Source organism: Eschrichtius robustus, chromosome 1 (assembly GCF_028021215.1).
Source record: "Eschrichtius robustus isolate mEscRob2 chromosome 1, mEscRob2.pri, whole genome shotgun sequence".
Taxonomy (NCBI): Eukaryota; Metazoa; Chordata; class Mammalia; order Artiodactyla; family Eschrichtiidae; genus Eschrichtius; species Eschrichtius robustus.
Window position 1 is genome coordinate 169,212,782 of NC_090824.1, and position 25,593 is coordinate 169,238,374.

At 51.5% G+C, this 25,593-nt stretch overlaps 1 protein-coding gene across 1 annotated transcript in view; it reads left to right on the top strand.

Moving 5' to 3' along the window:
• APBA2 (amyloid beta precursor protein binding family A member 2) overlaps positions 1 to 25,593 on the top strand; it is a 126,209-nt gene that overhangs the window by 78,677 nt on the left and 21,939 nt on the right. Inside the window, exons 4-7 of the mRNA XM_068538127.1 lie at positions 1,706 to 1,786; positions 2,852 to 2,888; positions 21,073 to 21,218; positions 24,035 to 24,121. Of these exons, the coding sequence (XP_068394228.1) occupies positions 1,706 to 1,786; positions 2,852 to 2,888; positions 21,073 to 21,218; positions 24,035 to 24,121 (351 nt within the window). The remainder of the gene's footprint in view (positions 1 to 1,705; positions 1,787 to 2,851; positions 2,889 to 21,072; positions 21,219 to 24,034; positions 24,122 to 25,593) is intronic.

The window sequence follows — 25,593 nt, forward strand, 5'->3', positions numbered from 1 at the left end:
CCTGCAGTCACGGAGAGGATGCTCTGCTAGAATCCCTGGTCTGCCTGGTGCACAACCCCCCTGTTCCCTTCAGGGCTAGGACGGTGGGCCTGGGTCTTTTCATTTTTCTCTAACCCCCGCACAGAGATCTAATGAAGAGTCACAGGCCATGACGGTAACAGTCTAGGGCAGGGAAGACACGACACGTGGCTGTGCTGCCTGAGGCTGTGGGTACCTGACCATTCCTGTCCACACCTGGAGGCTCAGTCCTCTTACCTGTAAAGCAGGAATGGGCACATCCATCTCATATGGGAAAGGATGTGATCAATAACGTTACTTATTTATAAATAAACATAATGTAAATATGAGTATAATGTATATGTATTTTCATAATATAAATTTATTTATAAATAAAACTTATTAATGTCATTGGCATCATCATATTGTTACTGCTTGATAATCTATTTCCAGAAAGTTCTGGAACTTGACTTAAGATGCTGGCTCACCAGAGCCTCCTTTGGGGTTTGGACAGTGATTTCAGTGCTTGGATCTGGAGAGATCTTCTGGATAGTACAGGGCACTAAGTAGAGAAAATATACCTAAACGTTACATTTTGTTCATCGAAGTAAGAGGAATTTTGGTTTGATGTCTTCTTTAAGAGAAGACTTATGACATGTCCTTGGGGCATTTTTTCCTCTAGTAGTAGATTGGCTAATTTGCATTAACTAAGGAATTTAGGTTTTTGAATTTGCATTGAACTAAGAATTTAAGTTTTTTAGAAATATAATTTTAACCCTTGGACGCTCTTGTTGGGAATGTAAAATGGCTTAGCTGTTGTGGAAAACAGTATGGTGGTTCCTCAAACGATAAAAAATAAAATTACCATATGATCCTGCAGTCCTACTTCTGGGTATATATATATATACCCCAAGAACTGAAAGCAGGAATTCTGAGAGATATTTGTACACCCGTGTTTGTAGCAGCATTATTCACAACAGCCAAAAGGTGGACGCAACCCAGGTGTGCGTGGACTGATGAATGGATAAACAAAAAGTGGTCTATATACACGGTGGAATATTATTCAGCCTTAAAATGGAAGGACATTCTGACACTTGCTACAACAGGGATGAACCTTGAGGACATTTTGCTCAGTGAAGTAAGCCAGTCACAAAAAGACAAATCTTGTATGACCCCACTTGTACGTGCTCCTTAGAGTAAATTGATAGCGGGAACTGGTGGTTGCTGGGGGCTGGTGGTGGGGTGGGAATAGGGAGTTAGTGTTTGATGGGGACAGAGTTTCAGTTTTGTAAGATGAAAAGAGCTCTGGAGATGGATGCTGAACGTTGCATAATAATGTGAAAGTACTTAATGCCACTGAACTGTACACTTACAAATGGTTAAGATGGCAAACTTTCTGTTATATGTATTTTACCACAATTAAAAATAATAATAAATAAGAAATTAGAAAATATGATTCAAATAACTTTTTAGAAGTATAAAAGTATACATATTATTGGCAGAAAAGTTAAATTATATCTGTATGCACACACACATACCTATATACACATGCATTTTACAAAATTGTATCATATTGTATCTCCAGTTTTGTGTCTTGGTTTATTTTTCTTTTTTTAAATTTAAATTTTTATTTATTTTTTATTTTTGTATTTTTATTTTTTCTCACATGTGAAAACACCATCTTTGTCTTTAACTTCCTGGTTTCCAGGTTTGCAATGGTTTGGAGCAGCCGAGGAAGCAGCAGCGCTCTGATCTCAATGGCCCTGTTGACAATAACAACATTCTAGAGGTAATTTTTCCAAGGAAGAGAGTTCTGGCCCAAGGCCCTGATGTGGGAGCTGCCCACCCTGTCTTCATGGGCTCGCCCTCTCCACCATGTTCTTGTCCCACCCAGTGCCTGGGGGAGGGGGGTCCCATCACGCAAAGCCTGGTGGCCCTGCAGGAGGAGGAAGGGAAGGCCCTTTCCTGTTGACTCAGACCCACACCACAGTGTGCCCATGTGTTGCCTTTGGTGCGTGGGGGTCATTGGTGCTCCCCGATTTGACAGAAACTCATTCTACCCCATTATCTGACAGTCATGTTATAAAACAGGATTACTCAAGGGTGGCACCATTGACATTTGGGGCCAGATCCTTCTTTGTTGTGAAGGGCCGTTCTTTGCACTGCAGGGTGTTTAGACACATCCCTGGCCTCTACCCACTAGATGCTAGTAGCAGCCCTCCTCCCCAAGTTGTGACAACCAAAAATGTCTACAGAAATTGCCGTATGTCCCCTTGGGGACAAATATCACTTGGGTTGAGAACCACAGTTTTAAACCAACAATGTGGTTTTAATAAACAATCCCATGTAAACTTTCACTGCCATGATGGGGAGGTTATTAGAATGAGGCCTTAAGTGAGTTATTTCCCTTTTCTGGATAACATGGTTTGGATGAGATTTTCTAACTTGGATGAAATAACTGTGGCCACCCACGCAGTGGCGTCTGATCTCCTTCCTTGCTTTTAAAGATGTGCCTGGAAATTCTCATGCCCACCAGTTAGGGAACCACTGGGTGTATTCCTTCTAGCAGTGACATGCTAATCTGGTTTTAGCTGATGGCCTTTTGTACTCGAGGTTTTCCATGAGAATTGGTTACATGTACCCCACCCAAGCATCATGGCACCAGAAAGACACTGGTTTGCTGTAAGGAGCTGACTTCTTGGGAAGATCAGTCATAATTAATTAATTATGGTAATTAACTAATTACCATAATTAATCACCACCATTAATTATGGTAATTAATCATCTTAGCCTAGATCTAATGGGCCAACTACTTAAACCTATTGTGTGTGTGTGTTTTCATATTTCCTAACAGACAAAGAAGGTGGCATCATTTCCAAGTTTTGTGGCTGGTAAGTGACTAAATTTTCTCTCTTAGGGGGCAGTTGACATATTTTCACGTCCAAGCAAAGGGGACTTTGACTTTTGGTTTTCTCCCGCAAAGCTTGTGTAGAAAACACACCTTCAAGGGGAAGGCAGTTCTACAATAAGGCAAGGTGCTCGGCCCCATGTCATCAATGGGAGGGGAGAAGATCCAATTGATTAGGGAACAGGAGACCATCCCATTTAATTACACTTTCAGTAATGGCCTCACACATGACACGATGATTGAATTAATAGATTGAAATGTCTCTGTATAGGCTGCTAGTTACCATCTAACACTGTTGATTAGGGTGGATATAATTGCATCCAAATTCAGACTGCTAGTTTTTTTTTTTAAGACTCTTCATTTCCTTCCACTCTCCTGTCTCTTTTGAGGAGGTTAATATTGCATTTTAACATTCAATTAAAAAAAAAAAAACCCAGCTGATCTGTTCTGTGTCACTTTTGGTGTGGGGAGCACTCCTGCTTGGCTGTTGTCTGAAGGGCATCAGGGAACCCCCGGCAACTCCTTTAGGACGCCCTCCAACCACACGGTAAACAGCCTCTTAAAAGTAGGATCTTTGCTTTGCCAGGAGGCTGATTCCTGCTCTTGCTGGTGGGTTACAATAAACAATGTGAAGTTTATTAATTCTTTCAATAAGCTGGTAATTGATTTTTATGAATATTTATGGGAGCAAGGTAAATTAATCTTCAGAAATAAATGACTTTAGACTTTTGCTACCCTGGTTTTCTTTTTTAGTAAAGAACTAAAAAAACCTGGGAAACTGAAGCCCTCAAATTCCCTTTCAAGGGACTGCCTGGTTTAAATCAGGCTAGCCCAATTCAAACTGGTTAAAAGTGAATTCACTGGCTCAACCCGGTTGCAACTGGTTCCACGTTATACTGGCTCGGTGTTGCTCCAGCTGGATAAAAACCAGTTTTGAACTGTCGGAACCAATATTACACAATTCAAATAGCCTTGACCCCATTTTGACCAATTCCAGTAGGCTCAGATGGATTTTCCTCAGCAGTTTACATGTGGTTTGGGGTACATTTTAGCTGGTTCAGACTGGATCACACTGGTTTTCATCAGGTCACAGTAGATTATGATGATCCCAATCCAGCCTGCTAGTGTGGTTGTTCCAGGACCCAGTGACTGGCAGGACCCAGCATCTCCTTCATAGGTGAGGATGCGGTACATCCCAGCTCCGGTCTCCTTGGTGATCAGGATGCCAGGATGGGGCTGTGCCAGTCCACTGGTCTGGTGATGGAGGCTCTTGTGGATCCAAGAAGCTCACTTTTCTTTTTTTTTGTTTGCCTACTCCGTGCAGCTTGCGGGATCTTAGTTCCCTGGCCAGGGATTGAACCCGGGCCCGCCCCTCCCCCACAGTGAAAGTGCCGAGCCCTAACCACTGGACCTCCAGGGAAGTCCCAAAGCTCACTTTTCAACATATTTCATGGTGCCATTTGGGCAGGACTCCCTCAAACTGTCTGGGGGGATGATTTGCACATGAGGCTCCCCTGGCTTGAATCAGCCTCACACCTGCAAGGAGGGGAGGGGGAGGGACCGGGAAGCAGAGTCAGTGCCTGGGTGCCCCGAGTCATACCTCTAGCAGTCAGACTTCCAGAAGACTCCCCACTCTGTACCAGCTGACTGTTCTAGACCAAATCAAAACAGCTGCCTCCAACCAACCCAGACTGGCTAAGGCTGCTTGTGACCAGCTCATACCAGTGTGGACCACCTTACTTTAGAGTGTCCTATAGAAGAGAAGCCCTTCGACTGTTACGAAAACGTAGCGATCTTAAAGCAAACACACACCCCTTCATAGCAGAGGATTCATATTCAACAAAGACTTGAAGGACCAAAAGTCTGACTCAGGAACAGGAAGAGATAATGATGAAACACCCTAGGATGGAATGAATGTGGGGAAACCACCCCCAAATTAGACACCTTGATCAGTTAGGAATGTGTTTCCATGTACCTACTGGGAGCTTGTCCAAACAGGGAAGCTTGTTGTGTACAGAGGTCCAGAAGCGAGTGGCTCCTGGCTCCATGGGTTCATGACACGGGGATCGGCCTTCTCCTTGGGCGGGTCACCTCAGTCCCAGCCAGTGTCCGTATCCTTCCGGACACCACTTCCTGTTCCTGGCAGGAAGCAGAGAGAAAAGGGCAAAAGTCCACGCCAGCCGTGGTAGAGATGGGAAAGATGGTGACTGCGTCTCGAAGGAAGACGCATCCTTGGGGGGTACAAGGCTTTGGACTTCCCATGGAGGGTGCCTTGTAACCGGATGTGTCCCTCGAGGGGCCCCTGGAAGCCGTACCCATGGAGTGAGCGTAAGAGATGTTGTCTCCTGGGACACTGGGACGGCTCCACACACCCTCCCTGATGGGCGTTTCTTACCCTCGTGCTCGAGGCGAGCCCCTGGGCGGCTGTGTGGACGCTGCGTGGACTCTTGGAAGAATCCAGCCGACAGACTGTGCGTCCTGCCTTTTTCCCTCTGAGGAGGCAGCCCCACGTCTGGCTGAACTTAGGAGCCCTCGTGACTCTGAGTGTTTAGTTGAACCTTAAAGTACCTGATGACCTCTCTGTCTCCCATCGACTAGAGATGTGCCAGTGACTGCACCCTGAACCTCAGGGTTGCCTGGACCACTGGGCTTCCAGGAAGGAGGGGAGCAGGTCTGGAGAGGGGGCTGGAGGGGACATGCCCTCGGTGTCGGCCACACCCCGTCTGGCAGGCGAGCATTCCAAGCGCGGGGAAGCCTTCGGGCACGTTCAGTCCTGCGGCCCAAGGTCTCAATGGCTGAGAAGACCCACTGTGACCTTGAGGAGGAGTGGGCCTTGTGCCAGCTCTGCACTGTGGGAAACCTTCCTGGAGCCTTGAGGAGGGAGAGCCTTCAGTCCCAACTCATGCCTTACTTCACATCCTATATTGTTAGTAATAATGCAAGATGATAGTTAACAGTTACAGCGATGCTGTCTTCACATGTCTCGGGCGCTGGGTGTGTGCCAGTCCCTGTGCTGGGCCCTGTGCATCTCCTTCACGTCAGCCTAACTCACAGGTTAGGAAGCAGTGAGGCTCCTCCGAGGCCCCATGGCTGCCAAAGGGCGGAGCCGGGCCTTGGACGCACGTCTGGGTACTTGACAGCCCGCCCTCCTCGCCGAGCTGGTTTCCTGACTCCCTAATACGCCTTCATTCAACACCATCAGTAACGGGCCAGATAGTCCTTGTCAGCGCTACTCGGGCCCGGCACGGCGCTGATGCCTTAACCACGCTGACTCGGTGACCTCGTAGCAACCCCCAGGGACGGTGCTGCCACAGATGAGTAAACCGAGGCTCAGAGAGGACACATGGTCAGGTGGTCCCTGCACAGCCGGGGTGGGAACCTGGGCTGGGAACCGGGCTGGGGTCTGAGCTCGCCGCGCCCTGCTGTACTATCCGAGCAGCCTGCCGCGTGCAGCAGGAGTGCGGGTGCCTTCACCTGGTGAAGATGCACGGCTCCAGTTCTGGGGAGTCCACTGAGGATAACCTTCTGGATATCAGAGCTGCTGGCCCCACTCAGGCTCAGAGTCACCGAGTCATTGAGGGAAGAGCCCCTCACCCGGTGACCACCGTCTGTGGGAAGACGCTGGCCCTCTCGGACCCTCTTGGTTTGGAAGGTTGACACTGCAGGGTACCTGTGGAGGGTGGACCCCTGCACAGAGCTCTCCCACCGTCCCGTGGGGAGGCATCCCAGGCGGCAAGGAGCAGCAGGAAGGCCAGGGTGTTCCCTCCCGCGGGCCGTGGAGGTGGCAGCATGCGTCCACGTGGGCCAGAGGGTCACCTGCTTCTGAACGAGTATATGTGAAAGTCTAGCTTTTCTATCAAACCAGACATGTGCTTATTAAAACCCAAAGGCTGGTGCTGGTCTCGGGCGATGGAGCCCCACAGCAGCAGCTTCAGCGCCAAACAAAGGCTGATCGATGGTGTTCTGTTCCTCACACTGCTCTCCCCCGGTCCAGCAGCCAAGGCTCCCGTGAGGTGTCCTGGACCACCCACACCCCGCCAAGACCCCGGGCTCGTGCTCAGATGCCGCTGGTCCTCCAATCCAGGGCCCCTTAAAGGGGTCCTTACACCCTGTTGTCTGAACCTGTCAATGTCCCACCCTGGGTGCTGGGAGATCACGGGGGCCTCATCCCCCGACTTCCAGGCCTCGGGCTGAGCTCACCTCACACCTTCCCTCTCTGAGGGGTCCTCACAGTGGTGATGAAGCCACTTGGCTATATTCATACACTGGGCACTTCAGATCTGAGCCTTGGTTTGCTCTTAAAGTAAGCAGTTGGGGTGAACCTGTCCAGATAAGACTCCTAAGTTGAAGGCAGCTCTCACCTCCTCCTTGTCAGCCTGTGACAGGGGCAGGGCTCCCGAGCCCAGAGCAGGCCTGGGTGGACACGTGGGCCCCCTGGGTCCGGGGTGCTATTGGCCGGAGGGTGGGAGTCAGAAGGGAGCGGAGCGTTCCAAAGAGGGCTTAGGAAAACCAAAAAGACTTCTCCTTGTTAGAAACAAACAAAACCATGTGAGATCTTGTCTCCAGTATTGCATTTGGTCAGCATGAATAGGGCTTGGACCTGTTTTTAAATGGGAACATTTATTCACCAATAGAGGTTTGTTAAGCTTTCTCTGAATAGTGCTTGGATCAAGCCAAGAGCCATAAGATTGAAAAATGATTTCTACCCTGGAAATCCCTGTGGTACCTTCTCCTTTTCTATCTGCACATCCCAGACCCCTAATCCCTCTCTGCAGTAGAAGCCATTGTCAAATTTCCTGTGAATCCTGCCAGAAATTTCCTGGACATATATAAGACTATACATAGAGCTTTTTATTTATTTTTTAATATTTTGTTGAAGTATAGTTGATTTTAGACCTTTTTCTTAAAATAGATATGAGCCACATGGGTCTGCACTTAGCTCTCTCACTTCTTGGTAGATTTCACTTCTTGATAGATTTCTTGGTAGAGACAACAACTATAAATTCACCTAATTATTCAAGTGGTAACACAGGAGTCAGTGATGTGGCCGTACGATGCCGTACGATGGGGTATTAAAATCAGCCCCCTCTGGACTGATGGTTACATGGTTTCCGCTCCGTGCAGCACTGAGCAGCCTCGTGGGTGAGTGCTTGTGATCAGGTGTGAGTTGAGTTCTTTTCTTTTCTTTTTTTTTTTTGGTTGCATTGGGTCTTCGTTGCTGTACGCAGACTTTCTCTAGTTGTGTCAGACTAGTCTTCATTGTGGAGCATGGGCTCTAGGGGCGCAGGCCTCAGTAGTTGTGGCTCACGGGCTCTAGAGCGCAGGCTCAGTAGTTGTGGCGCACGGGCATAGTTGCTCCACGGCATGTGGGATCTTCCCGGACCAGGGCTCGAACCCGTGTACCCTGCATTGGCAGGCAGATTCTTAACCACTGCGCCACCAGGGAAGTCCCATGGTGTGAGTTGTTTTAGAAAAGCACTTCCTGGATAGAGCGGGGTTACAGGTTAGCATCACGCCTGCTTGGATAAAGATGACCAGACAGCTTTCCCAAGAGGTAGAGAGGTCACATGGCTCTCCATCATTTGTGAGCATGTGGGTCATCTGTACTGTGTGCCATCCCCCTGTTTGCGCTTAGCCCCAGGCTGATGGGTGGAAAGTGGTATCTTGGTAGTTTCACGTGCATATTTTTCATCAGAAGTGAATCACAGATACCATTTTCCTATGCGTATAAGCTGTTTGTTTCTTTCCCTGTGCATTGCATGTTTATTTCCTTTGCCCATCCCTCTATCAGATTTTTGGTGTTTCTTATTTATTTGTGCTGTTCTTCACATATAAAGGAAATAAGCCCTTTGATTTATATTGCAAAAGTTTCCCCCAGGTTACAGTTGTCTTTTGAATTTCTTTTTTTTTTTTTTTTTTTGTACATTTTAAAATTTGCTGAACATTTTATGTAGTCAAGTGTATTCATCTTTTTCCTTTGAGGTTACTGAGTTTTTGAGATTAGTATGACCTTCAGAGTCCTAAGATATTTTTAAGATAAAGTTTTCTTGTAGAGCTTTTATGATTTTATTTTGAATTAATTTAATATTTGATTGATTTGGAATTTGTTTTGGTATATGGATCCAGGAAAATTTACATTTCAAATGAGACAGCTAACCAGTTGTGCCAAAGCTATTCAATGAATCTTTTTTTCCACTGGTTTGAAATGCAGCCTTCATCATACATGAAATTTGCCATGTACATGTAGGGCTATTTCTGGATCTGTTACACTGATTTGCCCACTCAGGTTCCCGAACCAGGCTGCTTGCTTTCCTTGATTTATGCTGCATTTTATTCCCTGGTACAGCTAGTTCTTCCCCTTGCCACCATCATTCCTGATCACAAATTCCCTGGATCCTCTTCATATTTATTTTTCCATAGAAACTTTAGAATCAGTTTATCTAGTTATGCAATAAAAATTCCTGTTGGTTTTTTAATTTGGCATGCCATGCATTAAATTTATCTATATAGGGGAAGTGTCAGCTTTACAATATAGAATCTTAGCCAGAAAAGGACTTATCTTTCCATTTATTCAAGCTTGTTTATCTTCATCAATAAAATTTTTCTCGTAAAAATCCAACACACATGTTGTTAGTTTATTCCTTGGTGCTCTATCCCTTTTATTGCTTTTGCAAATCTTATCTCGTTTCGTTATTTTTTCTAACATATTACTGTTTGTAGCTACAAAGAAAGCTATTGATTTTTTAATATATTAAATTTGGAGCAACTGCCTTAATGAATTCTTTTCTTTTTTGAGTAGATTTTTAGTTGTTTTCTTGGGTTTTTCTTGGTAAACAGTCATGCCGTCTGCAAATAAGAATGATTTTTGCTGCTTCCACTCTTGTTTTCTGTTCCTTTTTCCTCTTGTCTAATTGATTGGGTAGAATACAAGGAACAATGCTATAGAATAGTGATTTCTTTTAAAATGATGCCTTTTGGGGAGATGCATCCCTTTAATTTTTTATCATAAAAAATTTCAAACGTATACAAAAGAAGAGAGAATACTATGATGAACTTCCTGTGCCCTCAGCTTCAGTCTCGACCTGCTCAAGGCCAGTCTTGCTTCATCTACATCCCCACCCTCTCCTAGATTATTCTAAAGCAAGCCTCAGATCTCACTATCCTCTTTAAATGTTTTGAATATGTATCTCTAAAAGATAGGAAGTTTGTGTTTAAAGATATTGTAATACTATTACCACAACTAAAATAAAATAATCATTTCTTTGTATCAGTAAATCCCCAGGCAGTGTTTGCCTTTCCCCAGATTACAGTGTGCTTATCTGTATGAGGGTCCGGACGAGGGCCATGCATTGAGATCAGCTACGTGTCCCATTCTCTTATGTGTCTTATTTTATAGGTTCTCTATCCATCTCTCTTTTTTCGCATTTACAGTATTTTTGTTGCTGCTCTTGTGGAAGAATCTGTATCATTTGTTTCATGGAGTGCCCTGCAGCCTGGATTTTGCTGATTGCATCCTCCTGGGGTTATTGCTATAAAATGTTGGGTGTTTAGATAAAGAGGCTTGATCAGATTTAGTCTGGTTGTTTGGGGCAAAAAACCCCAACCTTCATAGTTATTGTGTTTTTCCATCAGGAGGCACATGCTGGCTCTTTGTTTCTCTCTTTGTAATATTAGCAGCCATTAATGATCATTGTCTAGACCCATTAATTGATTAGAGGTTGCAAAATGATGGTGTTCTACTTCCATCATTTCTCATTTCTTCTTGATTATCTGGAGTTTTCCTCTGCAGAGAAGCTTGCCCTCATCAAATATTCAGTTACCCAGAGTACAGTTCATATAGGAAAAGCTCGTTAACTACTTGATTCCTTCTCTTTATTTAAAAAATTTTAAATTAATAAGTTTCCCTAACAACCTCTAAAGATCAGCACAATCAGGGACTCTAGGGTTGAAGCACGGTGGGCATGTCACACTGCGTCTTGGATGTTACCCTTATTGGGGCTGAGGTTGTCCTGTCTTTGGTCAGTGGGAGCCTCCCGAGGTTGGTTCCCGAGTCCTGTCAACATGACCCCTGTCGTCTCTGGTAGCTTCCTTGCTTTCTGGTATGACTAGATATTCCAGGCTCATCTTAAACACCTCTCGCTTCAGGACTAGGACAAGTTGTTTCTAACAGGAGTCCTGGGAAATCGTACTTAGAGACTATAATCTGCTCACTGTGGGTGCTCATTGCTACTGATTTGGTCAGAAGGGTAAGAAATGTATCTGTGGTGGGATGGCTCCCAGTGAGCCCCACCTGCTGGTGTACGTGGCCTTGGGTAACCTCTCCCCTTGAGAGTAGGTTGGACTTATTGACTCGCTTCTAGTGGACAGAATATGACAGAAGGGATGTCCTTCCCAAGATTAGGTTACAGAAAGCCTGTGACTTCTTTCCTGCTCTCTCTTGCTTGCCTACTCTGCCACGTTTTGAGTGGCTCTGTCAGATAGATGCCCACGTGGGGTCTCTGGCCAGCAGCCCTATAAGTGAACTTGGAAGTGGATCCTCTCCTGTTAAGATGGCTACAGCCCTGATTGTCATGGTGATTCCAGCCTTGAGAGAGACCCTGACCAGAGGCACCCAGTTAAGCCACACCCAGATTCCCCACCCACAGAAACTGAGATAATAAATGTGTATGATTTTAGCTGCTAACTTTGGGGATAATTAATTACCCATATGTATATATGTATATATAAGTAACTAATATTCTGTATATTTTTAAGATAAAATACATCATGATTCATACTGATGCTTTGCTAGCACTATAGGGTTTTTTACATTTGTATCTTCCTTTTCCTATGTCCCAAATCCCCAGTCTCAAGGTCACCAACATAATTCTGCATTTGTTTTATTCCACTAATCATACAGCAGTCACAGAATAGCAATACCAATGTCACCGAGGACACTGGATTACAGTGTAGATACAGTAAAGATTTGTTTGCATTGACTTCTGTCTTTAGGGTATAGCTCACAAGGGATGTACCAGCAAATCACTGCATTTGACAATCATTCGGAATGGTTCTTCTCTTTGTGATTAGGTCATAACTGGATACACATTTAGATTCATTTTTCTTTTAAATCTTAGGAATTTACTTTTTAAAATTTAATCTCATTTTATAATTATATAAAGTACTTACATGGTTCAAAAATCAAACATACATAACAGCGTATATGCACAGATATTCAGTTCCTTTCCCTATTACCCCTCTCCCCTCAGTCCTTTCCTCCCACTGCAGATAAGCATTTTTGACATTTCACATACTTATCTTATAAGCATATCTTCCCCTTTCTTGGGTAATGAGTTGGGTAATCCCCTTCTCTCCCTCCTGCTTTTTTCACTTAATCCTGAATCCTGGAAATGACGAGTTCCACACTGGGCAGGGCAGGGCAGTGTGTGGAGGACTCTGCTGCTCCGGAGACCCGCCCGACCCCCGTGCAGTTGGATGTTCCCTCTGCAGGAGCCTTTGGGTGGTTTCCAGTTTTTTTTGCTGTTACAAGTAGGGCTGCAGGAAACAACCTCATGCATACGCCTTTTCCTATTTTTGCCAGTTTTTGTATTCATTCTGCTTCTTCTGGGAAGGAATTCTCCCAAGTACAAGAAGCTTCTGCCCACGACCTGTCGTGGGCAGATTTATGCACTGTATCGAGCTTGGCTTTGACCTTTTTTTCCTTGACTCCCTGTTTTTGAGTCGCTTCCTCCCAGTGGTCAGTGACTTTATCTCCAGCCAGTGTCTAATGCTCGGCCCTGTGGATCCCTCAGCCCTTTCCTCAGTGATGCTGCCACCTGCCTGCAGACCCAGGCGTGGCCTCTCCCCGGGAGTGTCCCATGGTCTGGCTTTCAGACAGCGTCTTCTCTTTTACATCAGCCTTACAGGATCACCTTTACCCTCTCACGGCTTCTCAGAGGCACCGCCCTGGCTGTGTTGGGGCGTCTGGCTCTGGGACAGGCCGATGCAGTGGGCAAGGTATTGGGGGCAGGCAGAGCCCACCCGGGGCCAGACACCACCCCCGCGTCTGCCCAGTCTCATGTTCCTCCCTCTTGCCTCCTCTCCCTGTTCCAGGCCCTTCCCAGGCCAGCTCTTCCATGATCTGGGTGCTTCCTGGACGTGGCCTCCGTGCCCCGCCTGCTCCCTGTCTATCCTTCCCGCCCTGTCCAGTCAGGGCTATGCCCCTCCTCCCGGTGGAGTCAGGTCCCCCTCTGCCTTTTGGATCCCCAGCCCATCTGACATCTTTCCTCCCCTGTATCTTCCACGCTCCTGGCCACTGGCTTCTGAACACAGTGTCCTGCCCTGTGTCCGTCCACACCCCCATGCTCACTTCCTCTGCTTCTTAACTGGGACTTGGGACTGGCTGCCTCCTTCCCTGTTCCTCCCTCACACCCCTCAACCCATATGCAAGGTCACTGCCCCATAAGCACTGGGGCGCCTTTCTCCTCCCACCAGCGCCGCACAGCTGGGCATGCCTCCCTATCTAAGGTCCTTCTTTTCCTGGCCTCCCTCCACCTTCTCTGTCTGTTTGCCCTTCTTTGTCTGTTTTGCCGGTCACCTTCCACCACCTGGACAGAGAGCGTCGGAGCTCAGCAGAGCCCTGCCACCACCCGGCGCCCTCCTCCCCTTGGTGATTCTCCCATGCCTGCAGCTTTACTTGGCACCGACATGCAGTTCCCTGGGACTCCTGAGTCCAGCTGCCCCCTGAGCTTCTTTTGGCAGACTCCAGTCTCCTGCCACTAAACTTGCTCAGAATCCTCCCCGCCCCCTAAGCTCAGAACTCTCCCAGGGTCCTCTTCTCAGTGAGTAGCAGCTGTATCCATCCAGCCCTGCAGTGAGCTCTCTAGCTCTCCATCCTTCCTCCTCCAAGCCCCCTCCAGGTCCTACTGATTGAACCTCCAGGGTGAATCAGTCTGTCGCTGTCTGTTCATCACCCTGTTCCACATCATCATCATCATCATCATCATCACCATCATCATCACCATCACCATCATCACTATCATCATCACCATCACCACCACCATCATCACCATCACCATCATCACCATGATCATCACCATCATTATCACCACCATCATCATCATCATCACCGTCATCACCATCATCATCACCAGCACCATCATCATCACCATTATCACCATCAGCATCATCACCATCATCACTGTCATCACCATCATCACCATCATCACCATCATCATCACCACCATCATCATCATCATCATCATCATCACCATCACCATCATCATCCTCATCATCACTTGCTTGCTAGGACTCCTTCAGTAGCCTCCCAGCTTTTTTCCCTCCCTCCCCTATGCTGTTTGCCTGTCTGCAGCCTGAGTTACTTTCTAAAGGCAGAGAGCTTGGGCTCCTTCCCTGACTGATACCCTGGAGTGACAGTCCCGGGTGTGGCCCCAGGATCCTCACATCTGGCTGGCACTTGCTCTACAACCTCAGTTTATCCTAACTGCTGGCCCACCCCCTGCATCCAGCAGTTTGCACATCTCCCTGCCACCCCAGGGCCTTTGCACCTGTTCTTGCCTCAGTCTGAGAAGCTCTCTCCTCCTCTCCCTCTGTGGCTTGTTGATTCCCTTTCACCCTCCAGAGCTCAGCTCAGAGGGCAGCCGCCCAAGATCCCTCCCAAGGGCGGGCTTCCCTCCTGCTCCTCCCTGGCCACTGTGTCCTGTCTTTGTGCCACTCACCGTGGGCCATCCTGATGCATCTACTTTGTGACTGTGGGCTCCGTGTCTTTGGGCACACAGGGCCTCGTGGACAAGAACTTAGAAATGCTTTGTGCCTGAGTCAGTGACTGATCTTGGGCAAAATTATTTGACTCCACATAGACCGTGCTTCTTTGTAAAATTAGGACACTGAGGTCTGCTTCATGAGCTTGTTGCAGGCCGGATGGGATGGAAGTTGCCCAGGAGTCTGGTGTGTTGGGGTGGGGCTGCACTCGGAGGCTTTCTGGACTCACACCCGCAGTCCCATCCAAGGCTGTGCCCTGGCTCCACCCGGCCACCCCCTGCAAGACCCCAGGGAGCAGCAGGCACAGCTGAATGAGAGCTCCTGGGGCCAGGCCACTGGCTGGAAGCCTTGTCCACCCCCCACCATCAGGATAATCCTCCAAATGTGGCAGGGCCGGGGGCTCCAAGGCATGGCCCTGGGGACCTCCCACCCCTTCCCTGTTCAGAGAAGCCAGTGGGGCTTCTGGTTCTCCAACGGGTGTTTCAGACGAAGGCTTCCTCCAGCGGGGAACACACTGAGCGCCTTACTTCTTATCCAGGCTGTGCAGAGACATTCTGATACGTGCATGTACATGTATTGTCATGCAAAGATAGTTAATGGAGAAATCACCCTCTGGGGAGACCGAATCTCCTGCAAAGCTCTCTCTCTGTTCTTTTGTTGTTCTGTCTCAGCTTCGGGTTCATTCAAGAGTTGAGCAAAATAAGGACAGTTTATACCCAAACGTGCAGGGCCAGCTGCTTTAGTCTTAGAATGAAGCCGTTTGATCCTTGGTTCTGCATTTGGTGATTGGAGTTGAGAGCTGTGTCTGTGAAGCTGAAGTACCCACCCCCATCCCCCACGCTGGCCACTCCTCTCTGCATCCTAACACGAGTGGGGCTGGGTGGGGGTCTGAGTGGCAGGAAGGTGCTGGAGACACTGTCATGTGTACTGTTTCCTCTTTGAAGAAAGATCAAAGCAGGAGTGAGAAGACCCCCCTGCCCCATGGAGGGCGGCCTCTGCGGGAGTTGTAACAAAGGCCCCAATCCCTCCCTGGCCTCTTCCCAGGGAGCAGGTGTCCATGGGTGCGAGTGGTGGACCCCACTGCCTGGGATGGGGCACCCTTCACAACAGGAGTCTGTGCCCCCAGGTGGGCCCCAGATCTGGTGGGGACATGGGGCCAGCCTTTAGTAAGGCTACTCTGGGGCGTGGAGTGAGACAGAATGGTCCAGGGAGCTGACCAAGGCCCCTCTGGGGAACTGGCAAGGGGAGCATTAGAAGACAGAGGCCTCAGAAGGTCTACCCTCACCCCCAGGGATGGGGGGGCACGGAGTGTCATGTGACCCCACCCCCACCCCACAGACAGGGCATGGGGACACTTGCTGAGGACCAGGCCCTGGGTGCTGGCTAGGGGTGTGGGGCGGGCGGTGACCCCAGGGCTCCTGGGACCACTTGCACTTTCCCCCAGAACAGAGTGACGCCATCTACTGGTCACTAATGGTCACTGCAGGGAGGGCGGGTGACTTGGGAGGGTCGGGCAGGTGACCCTCTGCAAGAGATGGACCCTGGGACCATATTCACCAGGGGAGCAGATGGCATGAGATGGTAGAAACGCAAGTTCCCTGGTCAGGAGCCCTGAGGGGCAGGGTGGAGGCTGCTGCCTTGTGCTAGACGCCCTGTTCCCTCTGTTGGGCGTGGCTTCTGCCTCTGCCTGGCTGGTGACAGTCCCCGATGTGTCCACGTGTGGACCACAGCTGCTGATGGACTGACAGGGAGGGGTCCCCTCCCAGTGCCTCCCCTCTCCCATCATCCCCTCCCCTCCTCTGGCACCCCTAGCCCTGCCCACCTGGGAGAAGGTTGCTCATCTGCAGAGCAACGACCAAGGTGCCTGAGATGGAAGGGACAGCCTGATTTGACCCTGGCCGTGGAGCCCCTCGAGGGTCAGCCAGCTTTCTCTCCCTTGTCGGAAGCAGAGTCCCTGGACAGCCGCCTGCCAGGCCCTGAGTGCGAAGCGGGTGCTGGCCTGTGCCTGGCAGAGGGGTTGCTCCTAAGATGAACGTGGGAGGGGAGCTCTTGTCTGCTGGAGGTCAGGTGGTTCCAAACAGGTTGCCCAGAGTGGGACCCAGTATGCGGGCATCAAGTTCAGATTCCAGGCCCCCACCTCCGGCTTCCTTGAAGGGGCATCTCCGAGGCAGGGGAGGGACTCTGCAGGTTCCTGGGGCTCTGCAGGTGATTCTGGGCTCAGCGGGGGCTTCCTGGGGTCTTCCCCTCTCCCTCCTTCCCTCCTCAAATGACTTCAGCTCCAGCTGTTTTTAAATGACCTGCCACCTCCCACCACCCCATCAGGTACGGAGTTTAAAAGAGGGTCGTATCACTTGCAGCCAGGAGGTTCTGGGTGTTGGGTGATGGTGGAGGCTGTCACCCAGTATGTGGCTGCTTTGGTCTGGTCCCGGCTCTGTCGCTTACATCTGCATGACCCTCCCCCGTGGCATCCCTTTGCCCACGGAGCCTCCAGGCCCACAAGGCCACGTGAGCGCGTGACCTGCCCTCAGGCACAGCCTGCTGTCAGGCCACTGCCCCCCTCGTCTGGCCCCTGAGGCTCTGCCTTATCCACTCACGATGACTTGTCTTTTGAGCTGGATGCAAATGAAAACTAGAATTCATCAATTAAGGCTTTGCATTTTATATGCTTTTAGCATTTAGGAAACTCAGACTTTTAATCTTATCTTTGCAAAAACCCTGTCAAGATAGAAATCAGGAATCCTCTCCCTCCACCCATTTTGCTGGCGAGGAAATTGAGAGAAAAAAAATTAGATGGCTGTCCCCAGGGCACAAAGCCTGGTCCAGCAGGGCTAGCGGAAGAGCTCAGACTCAGCCGGCTCCCTGTGTCCCCTTAGAGCTGACCCTGCTTCCCTGCAGACATCTGGGACCTGCGAGGATGTCACTTGATCCTAACACCCAGAAAACACATCCCTTGTCACTGTCCCCCATCCCATCATTTGGGTCTCGCTTACCTGTTGCTCCTAAGATGAGCCTTTTCCATCATCAGATCTAGACAGTGTCAGTGTCCCTTCAGCCTGGGTTTGGCTTCCTGCACACTGGTTCTCAGCCTCTGAAAAGACCTTGCTTCTGAGTTTGCTTTGTTCACGCGACTCTAGGTGTCCAGAGACAGGGCACCTCCCTGCCTGGCCCCCTTGCTGTCCCAGCACCCAGGACATGGCCTGGCCCTCAACGCGGATGGGCGGCAGGGGGCGGGGGTGCCTTCCCTGTGCTGCAGAGTTGGGGGGGGGGGGGCGAGTCCCGTGCCCCACCCCCCTGTCACAGTCCCCGTGCTGCTTTCATTATTAAAGTACTTGGGGAGCCCTTCTCTGTGCCCGGCCCACTGCTAAGCCCTGGCCCTGCCTCCCTGCGCCCTGGGCCCTGGGGTGAGCTGGTGCCCAGGCCAGAGGCCTAGGGAGTCACTGGCTCTGTATCGGCGCCCTGTCCCGGGTGGCTCTTCCTGTCTTGGGTTGTCTGAGAGGCTGAGCACAGCCGCAGGCTCCCCTGTTGCTCCCCCAACAGGGGGTCTAGAAGCGGGCACAGAGCAGGGCTGCCTTGCAGCTGCCCGCAGCCAGGATCACGCCCTCTTGGTCTCAATGCTGCCTTGAAGCCTGACTCTCTCCAGTGCGGGTTGGGCTTGTGGTGATGATGGTGCTTTGTGACCTTGATAATTTGAAGTACCTGCCCCACAGAAATCATTTCTTCCTGCCCTGCCCCAGAAAGGGCATGTTGGATCTGCGATCCCAGCTACAGAAAAATAGGATGGGAAACCATCAATTTGAACATTCATCGGGGGACATTGTGACTTTCCTGGGTTGCCTTTTTTTTTTTTTTTTTTTTTTTAACTTTTTTTTTTTTAAAGCTGTTACACCTAGGTGTGACAGTGATGGCAATGTTACAACTAATAGTATTCTTTTTTCTTTAAATGATTTATTTATTTATTTATTTATGGCTGTGTTGGGTCTTCGTTTCTGTGCGAGGGCTTTCTCTAGTTGTGGCAAGCGGGAGCCACTCTTCATCGCGGTGCGCGGGCCTCTCACTATCGCGGCCTCTCTTGTTGCGGAGCACAGGCTCCAGACGCGCAGGCTCAGTAATTGTGGCTCACGGGCCCAGTTGCTCCGCAGGCTCAGTAATTGTGGCTCACGGGCCCAGTTGCTCCGCGGCATGTGGGATCTTCTTCCCAGACCAGGGCTCGAACCCGTGTCCCCTGCATTGGCAGGCAGATTCTCAACCACTGCGCCACCAGGGAAGCCCCTTGGGTTGCCTTTTTAAACACTGAAAGGGTGAGATTATAAACCTGCCAGGAGCTAGGTCCCCACCAGGCCCTCCAGCCCCTCTCTCCACACTCCCCACCCCTCCCCCTCCCCCCCTGGAGCCCAAAGCCCACTCCCCCCAAGGCTGCGGAGCACTTTGACCTCCTCCAGATCCAGCCAGGTCAGCTGCTTGTGAAGAACCTTCCCACGGAGACGGATGTGGTGGGGAGACCACGCTGAGGGGTCTGTGAGCTCAGTGGGGACCCCACTGAGCAGGTCGTCACCCGAGAACGAAGGTGCAGCTTCACTGACGCGACCCCAGGCCGACACTGGATTCGGGGCAGGTTTCTACACTTACTCTCTGAAATGTTCCTTCTCTTGAAACCTCAGGAGAAGATATGTATCTGGGGTGCCTGCAGGAAACCCGTACGTTATGCTTTCACTCGAACAAACCAGCTCCGTGGGCTGGAGGTGGGGGAGAGGAAGGGTCCTGGAGGGGAGGGATGGGGTCGCAGGTGATCCTCAGGCCCCAGGTGGGGACCCCACTGCTGCACAGGAAGGCAGAAGGAGGGCTGGTCAGACGCCCACCGCACAGGACGCGGGTGTGTCTGGGAGCAGAGGTGATGCTCTGTCCAGGACACACAGGAGGGGCAGCGGGAAGTGCAAGAGGATGGAGAAAGGTATGAAATAGCCGTGCACAGAGGGGGAGGGAGCGCTTCCCAGAGGAGCCCGTTAGGTTTGCCAAGGAGTTCTGAGGGCATCCAGGGCCATGAATTTGTAATGGAACCACTTTGGCTTGCTGGGGACTTTTTCCAGCCAGAGGAAGCCTGGGTAGAGTTTTGCTAAATCTCCGGGGCAGGCAGACAGGATGTGAGGCGAGGAAGCTGAGGGCTCGGGGCAGGTGGTGTTGAACTGGTGGATGGTGCCATCCACTCTGGGTGAGTGGGTGGTGGCAGAAACAGCGGTTGGAGGTGAGACCGCAGAACACTGGCGGAGGGGAGGGTCAGGAGGGGACTGCCGGCCCTGAGGGCTTGGGGATGCAGCATAGCCAGCCCTGTGGACACTGGCATGACTCCGGGTGGCCTAGCTCAGGAAGGAGGGGAGCCTGAGAGCCAGGGCCATGGTCCCCGAAAGAAGGGCTCTGGCTGGAGGTGGGCAGTGAGAGGGAAGAGGCAGGGAAGTGAAGAACGTGGTTGTGGGCCTGCGAGCAGGGCTGAGCAATGGCCTCCAGGTTGGCAGACTGTGGACTCGGGGCCACATCCTTTGGCCGCCAGTTGCGTGTGTGAAGCTTGGCTGGGGTGCAGCAGGCTTGCTCACACACACGCTGCCTGGGCCTGCTTTGGTGCTCCAGATGCTGAGGTGACTAGTTACAAAGAGATAGCAAAGCCTAAGATCTTTGTCGTCTGGCCTTTTACAGAAAAGATTTATTGGCTCCTACCTAGAGGGGCCTGTCCAGGAGACAGGAGCCACTAGCCACGTGTGGCTATTGACATGTCAGCTAATTAGGATTGCATACAAATTTTTAAATTCAGTTCCTCTGTCGCACTAGCCAACATGTTCAAGTTCTCAAAAGCCACATGAGGCCAGTGGTTCCAGTATTAAACAGCTCAGAGATGGAACGTTCCGGATCATGCTGTTGGCACCTCAGGTCTCAAGGCAGCCAATGGAACAGGGACCAGGTCACCCAGCCTGGACCTGGGGTGCATGGCATGGGAGGAGCCAGACAGGCCTTGTGAGGGGTCTGCAGGCTCGCGGGAGCCCCAGGGCACAGAACTGGAGAGCGGTGGGCAGTTCCCATCACCGTCCGGAGTCGCCGAAGGCTCTGGGGCAGGCATGGAAATGTTGGGGAAAGGGCGCCTCTGGGGTTGCAGCAGACGGCTGTCCCCTCGGAGGCCCAGGTGCCTTAAGTGACAGCTTCCTGGCCCCGGAATTATCCTCCTGACACCAAGGGTGCAGGGTTTCCTGGCCGGGTGTTGATTCTGTGCAGTTACTTGTATGGTGCGCTGTCAGTAACGGGGGCAGGAGCCCCGCCCCCCCTACTCCCTGCAGACGGGACAACACGGGTCAGCCTTCTCCCGTGGCCCCTGGCCCCGCTGCCTTGCCTTTGTCCTCCAGGGCTGACAACTGTGCCCCCTTCAGTTCCAGGGCCCTGTGAGCCAGAAGACCTCATCGATGGGATCATCTTTGCTGCCAACTACCTGGGCTCCACCCAGCTGCTCTCAGAGCGGAACCCATCCAAAAACATCAGAATGATGCAGGCACAGGAGGCCGTCAGCCGGGTCAAGGTAGGGGCGGCCCAGGAGCACCCGGGTTCCCTGCAGGGAGCACGGGAGCAGGATGGGTGACACGGGCCGCTGTCCAGCACTGACCCCACAGCCCTGGGCACGAGAGTGGGAATGTCTGAGGTGCCTGGCGGGGCCGAGGGAGAGTTTGCCTTGGATGAGAGGACGCCGGCTGGGGACAGAGAGGCTCCATAATGAGGAACTGCCACTGGGCCCCCAGGACACGTGATTTTTAAAATGTAATTGTTCTGAAGCATTCCAGTCACGTGTTTGTATAGAGCCTCTCATCCCATTTTGACCGTCTCTGTATCTTTAGTGCCAAAGTACTTGCAGAAAGGGAAGCAAAAAAAAATCATACGTTTTATTTAAATCTATGACCTCAAGAAAAACTCTGACGCACTTGCAGCTCTCGGTGCGCGTCATTCGGATCACCTGGGTTTGAAGGGTGGGTGCAGCCGGGCAGGGGGAGGACAGGACCAAGTCAGCAAAGCTGATGGGGTCAGGAGGGAGGGGTGGTGGTCTGAGGAGGTGCCCCTCTGGGCAGTCAGGGGTCTCCCTGCGGGATGAGGAAGGATGTCAGCCCCTCCCCATCCTCACCGTACTCTGACCTCCTCAACGGAGGGGGAGGGGCTTCAGGCACGAGCCCCGCACGGTGGTCGGGAGACGGCAAAGCAACCTGGCCTTCCTTCGGTTTGCGCCCACCTGTTTTTCTTTTCTCTTTCACGCTGCTCAGAGGATGCAAAAGGCTGCTAAAATCAAGAAGAAAGCGGTGTGTAGGATGTGGGGTTTGCTTGTGTTTCTGTGGCATGTCCTGTGCAGGGGGAGGGGGCTGGGGGGAGCCCCAGGAACAGAGACAATGTGGCAGATGGGTTTTTCTCTTCCTTTGGTAGGTCAATGCTAGACTTTTGAATGAAATCACAGACACTTTTTTTTTTTTTAAGCCGCCCACTTACAGAAGCATTTAATCGTTGCCCTTTTTTTCATTTTTCTTTTTTAGAGTCTCCGTGAGCTAGAGCACAGTTACTGCCATGACGTGGCCATTTTGTGTAGACGTTTTTAAATGTGGCATTTGATGCGACCATGTGATGCGTTCAGTGCCTAGGGCCCCTGTACAGAATTAATTAAATCGCTCTGATATTTAGACTCATTAAGTTTAATTTACTGAATCGGGATGATGAGAAATGCAGTCTGCCCAAGGGGTGCTTTCTCTATTGAGAAGTTTCTGGAGCATGGGCAGACTTTTAAAAATCTCGGGTTGACCTTCAGTTGTTTGTTCATCAACCTGGTCGTTTAGTAAATGCTGGGCATGTTTTAACTATCCCCCTGATGCAGGAAGTATCCAGTGCTCTGTGTCCGAGGGGCTGTCTTGGCACTGGATTTTGCTTGGGCAGCAGGAGAGCTAGTCCTCTGTGCCCGCCTGGAACACCACATTCTGGCGGTGTGGCCAGAGGACCCTGCCCGGGGTCTCCCTTCCCGCTGCAGTGAGACCTCCCTCCCTGTGATGCTTGCTCTTTGCCCAGCGGCCTCTCCTGGGATGCCTTCAGCTGTGGGCGAGGAAGGAACTCACGCATCTGCCTCCGCCCAAGCCACCTTGTGCTGGGTGTCTCCAGGCACAGCGGAACGAGCCTGGCTTTGCAGACCTGCAGTGGGGTGTGCTTCCCCCAAGGCGATGGCCCCCACCCACAGTCACCCCGTGCCCCGCTGGCAGCTGGAGCGGGATAGTGTGGACCACAGCCTGCTCCTTGGGTCTGTAGTCCAGAGAGCTCAGAGGGGTCGGTGTAGGCAGACCAGACCTTGGTGCCAGCCAGGGCCAGCGGTTACCTCCATGAAGAATTGTTCTTTCTCTCGGCCAGGAAGATGCTCAGGGTCATTGCCAAGGGCCCCTTCACTGATCTGCCCGCAGCTGGCCAGGCAAACAATGATGGGAGGGTCTCCATGAGGGACCAGTGTCCCCGGCAGAGAGTCCCCACCCCAGGGATTTGCTGGTGACTGTAGGGGTATGGACCCCCATCCACAAGTGACCACAAAGAAGAGGCTCCCCCAGTGACCAGAAAGGAGTATTTACCTCGGTGGAGAAACCCAAGAACTCGCATGTCACTGCCACTGCACGGTAGTAATTAGGATCCCCTGTGACAGGCTGTCCCAGTTTAGGGCAGACCCCGAGCACTGCACTCAGCTTCCAGAACATTCTTTTGCACATTGCTCCAGCCGTATGATGGGTGTACCCGGGAGATGACAAAACGGGCATCTGTGGGATGGCTTCTCCAGTGTCCTGTGAGGGCAGCGCCCCGTCTGGTTGAGGTCTTGCTTCCTTAGGGTTTTTGGAAGCTGGACCAATGCTGCTGGGGGTTGACATGACTTTGGCTTTAAACTAGAAGAAAATGCAGATATGCTAATCCACCTTCTTGGAAAAATTTCTTCCCCTTTACGTGGGGATACTTGGAATCCCAAATCCAAGAAATGTAGCTCCAATCCACAGACCCTGTGTAGCCGCCGTGTTCTGGAAGGGTGGGCAGGCAGGCCCGCTTCTCCGGGAGTTGGCGGCTGCAGTCTGGATGCTGTGACGCAAGCCCCCCAGCGTCCGGCGCCCTCCGGGCTCAGCCTCCTGGAAGCGGTCCCCCCTCTCACTCCTGTGCCAACTGCCCTGAGAGCTCACTCAGCTGGGGTGTGTTGGGGAGGGCTGTGTTTAGACTCCCATGGCTGCTCTGCTGAGGAGCTTCTCCCTCTAGGGGCGCTCAGGGTCCCTCGTGAGATTGTCAGGCCTTTGTTTGAGTTAGTTTTTTTAAAGGTTTGTAACAGTCTCCACCATCCTTTCTTAGAATTCTGAGGGGGATGCCCAGACGCTGACCGAAGTGGACCTCTTCATCTCCACCCAGAGGATCAAGGTGTTAAACGCAGACACACAGGTGAGCTTTGGAAGACGGCGCTTTAAAATCCTGCGCAGGAGCTCCCAGGAGAGCCAGGTTGAGCTGCAGACCCCCTCTGCGGGGGTGAGACGGCGTCCCCGGGACAGTCCCCCCGGCCCCTGCTGTGAAACGTAGAGCAAGCTGGGGGCGGGCAGCAGCCTCGGGCCGAGTGGGGTGAAGCTGGCGATCAGGTGTGCACAGCAGCAGGGATGAAATAGAGACACCATGAAGGGGAGCCGGGTAGCGGGGGGAGGGCGTGTGCTCACCATCGGGATTCTGGAACGGCCCTCTCGAGGCCTGTGTGTGCGGGGCTGGGAGATGGAGCTGGAGGGTGGAGATCCGGGTGGCCCTCCGCACCCCCCCGCCCTGCCCCAGCCCGGTGCGGCGGCGCTCCAGAGGGGAGGGTCCTATGATTTTCTGCCTGTAAACCACGTGCCCAGCTCATGTCTGACCTCAGTTCTTCTCGTCTTCCTGTGCCTGGATCCGTGCACAAGCCTGCCGTTGTGGGGAGACGGGCAAGCAGACACCGGAGCCAGATGGAAGGGGCTGGGAGCTGGGTGTGGGCAGGGGCACGGGTGGATGAGCTTTGCAGTGCAGGAGGGAGGGAGGTGGCCGAGGACAGAGATGGGGAAGGGCCCCACTCGTTCTGGGGACGGGTGAGGCCGGCCAGACGCGGGGGTGACGGCCCCTTACTTCTTGCTGTTGGCAAGTGGTCCATATTGCGACGCTGAGTATGTGGGCAGCCAGTTCCCCAGCACCCTCTGCCTGATGGTGTCACATCCAGCAGTGACCTTGTCGGACTCAGTTACAACGTCAGAAATGCAAACTGGTGATTTTCTCTTCTGTTCTGCTTCCAAGTTTTACTTTCTAACGTGCTTCTGTGCAGAAGAGCTTCTTTTTTTCTTTTCCCCTCCTTTTTTCTCTCCCTTTTCACTGTGGACTCCCAGATTGTTTTTTTAAACTTGTGTTATAATCCCTTACCATCGTTACTCTCTTGGGTGCTCAAATCACCCAGATCTGGCCAGGGCCTTCCCACTGGGCCCTGCGCCGTCCTGGCGGTCTGCCCGTGGTCTCGGAACACGTTCCTGAGACAATGAGATGTTCTCCGCCCTCCTTGCACTCCCTGCCCAACACCTGGAACCGGCCGTTCTTCAAGGAGCCGTGGTTCCTGTCCGTGGGGAGGGACGCACAGAAAGAGACCTGGGTGCTGGCTCTGCCCATCATTGCTGGGGGGCCGTGGATCCTGGGCCCTAAAAATGAACCGAGCTGGACAGTATCTGTTTTTAAAAGCCAAGAGTTCATACACGTGCCTCCTATTTGAGACCAGCACCATAGGGTCCTGCTCACCTGCCCCCTACTCCGTACGCACCCTGGTCCCACAGTGTAGACCATGGCTCCTGACTCCCTCAGTGTGTTTTCTCACTTGGTCTCTCCTGGGGTGGACCATGCCCATCGCTGGGCTGCTGGGAGGA